This window comes from Barbus barbus (genome assembly GCF_936440315.1).
Source record: "Barbus barbus genome assembly, chromosome: 23".
Taxonomy (NCBI): Eukaryota; Metazoa; Chordata; class Actinopteri; order Cypriniformes; family Cyprinidae; genus Barbus; species Barbus barbus.
Genome location: NC_136751.1, coordinates 30,068,831 through 30,071,009, shown reverse-complemented (window position 1 = coordinate 30,071,009; position 2,179 = coordinate 30,068,831). Strand labels below are relative to the sequence as shown.

General features: G+C 45.3%; 1 protein-coding gene across 1 annotated transcript; it reads right to left on the bottom strand.

The window, feature by feature from the left end:
* Positions 1-870: 870 nt before the first annotated feature.
* LOC306842806 (ribonuclease P protein subunit p25-like) lies at positions 871-1,428 on the bottom strand (the record flags this gene model as incomplete). The annotated part of the gene is made up of 1 exon (XM_079373881.1): positions 871-1,428. Exon 1 carries the CDS (start codon positions 1,327-1,329, stop codon positions 871-873), a length of 459 nt encoding a protein of 152 aa, XP_079230007.1. The 5' UTR covers positions 1,330-1,428.
* Positions 1,429-2,179: the final 751 nt, after the last annotated feature.

Below are 2,179 nucleotides of genomic sequence, written 5' to 3'. Positions count from 1 at the left end.
TTGCATGTCCATGTGAGATGTCTGCATGGATCTGGACCGGTTTCCACCAAAGAATGTGGTTCTGGGTCAGAAAATTGGCTCCACACTAAAATTTTACGTTTTAGTCATAAATACAAATATTTTTGCTTGTCGTATTTTTAAATAATGTTTAAATTGCACTTCAAATTTTCATAAGATTTATGCATTTAGCAAACCAACAGCGTTCCAGTTTTTTAATCAGTTCATGCATTTCCAGGGAACGCTCTTCTGATTGTATCTAAGAATTAAATTGCATGCTCAAAACCTGGATTTAAACTCCTAAATCAAGACTGTGATGTGCATGTTTATTTGTGGGTTGGTTATGAGCTGGGTCAGGTCTCAAACTCCATCTTAACATGATCTTTATCAACTCTCTAATAAAACAACACGGCATCTTTCCAGCAGAACGACCTGTTATGAAGCATCTGAAATCATCTCCATCTGACTTTGAAGCCCGTCTTAGACGTTTGCATGGATCGGACCGGTTTCAACCAAAGAATGTGGTTCTGGGTCAGAAAACTGGCTCCACACTAAAACCAGTAGTTTTAGACATAAATACAAATACTTTTTCTAGTCGTATTTTTAAATATTTAAATTGCACTTTAAATTACATTTATGCATTCCGGTTTTTTAATCAGTTCATGCATTTCCAGAGAACTCTCGTCTGATTATATCTAAGAATTAAATTGCATGCTCAAAACCTGGATTTAAACTCCTAAATCAAGACTGCAAGTGATGTGCATGTGTATATGTAAGTTGGTTATCAACTAATAGGTTCTTATCGTTCAGCTTTCAAGTCAGTCAGGCTGTTTCTAAGAGAGTTTCGGTGCAAATGATCATCTTTAATCATCCTCAGAGACAGACTCTCTTCGCCTGTGGCTCGGTCAGAGTCTCAGATGAGTCTACAGATCGTTTCTCCACCGTCTGCGAAGCTTCTCCTCCGTTCCTCTCATCCCACAAGCCATTCTCCGGAGGCTGGTAGCCCGGTTCCAGTGGGTCCAGCGGGTCTTTGGAGAGCAGGATGCTGATGGACGGAAGTGTCCGGTGGACGGTCACCTCCGAATCGCCTCCCTCTTGGCTCTCCCAGACCTCTCGCAGACCCTTGTACTGCAGTTTGGTCATCTGATGGAGGCCGCCGAGCTTTCGTTTCATGATCTCGGCGCATGTGATGGTTTTGGTCACGGCTCGTCCGGACCCGGTGAACACGACCTGCCTCAGTCCGGTTTGACCGGCGTTTCGGGCGTCGTTCTGCATGCGTGCCATTGCGAAACCCATGAGATTGCGAATCTTGCTGCCCTCCTTCACCCTCATTTCCAGCACACCTGCCGGCAGGCCGGGGAACGGACACGTGCTTTCCTCTTCGATCCGACACACTTTCTTAAACCCGCCTGCGTGAGTCTGTTTAAGAAAAGGCGACGAGGCAGAGACGTTTGCAGTCTGACCCGAAACGGACAGACGGGCGTCCGGATCGATGCTGAGCTCCATAGGTAGTGATTTTAATTCATCTTAAATGCTCAAATTGCATGCAATTCCCCGAAATCATCTGTGATTAGTGTCCTGCACTTGAACCAGAAGACCATGGAAGAGCATGGAAACATAACTCATGACTTGGATTTATAAACAGACAAAATGAACTGAAAAACGTCTTGCTTGACATGCATGTGAATTACCCACGTGTCCTTTTAAAACATCCAATCGGCCTGGTAAACTTTTTTCTCCTAGATTTGAACTTCTGGAAATGAAGTGGCAATTCCTCCGAGGTGTTTTGGGCACACTTACTTCTGCGGGATGATCCAGTTAAAGATCCAGCTCTTGTCTTGGGTTCCTCCTCTTCTCTCCTGTTGTCCTTTACACTTTGCGGATGTAGTCTTTGGAGAGGACTCCAAAGAGCTATCTTTCACAGTCCTTTCCTGTTTCTCGTCTTCCTCCACGTGCAGGCGGAGCTGGAATCTGTCTGTTTCTCGCCCGGCACTCGTACTGCCTCGTAAATGCTGGTGTGGGGGGGGGGGGGGGCAGACAGAGAGAGAGAGAGAGAGAGAGAGAGAGGGAGAGAGAGAGAGAGAGAGAGAGAGAGGGAGGGTCAGCCTTCTTAAAGCTACAGTAACCTGAAATCCCAAATATAGATTTCAATATACACACACACACGTTTGTTTTTGTGAAA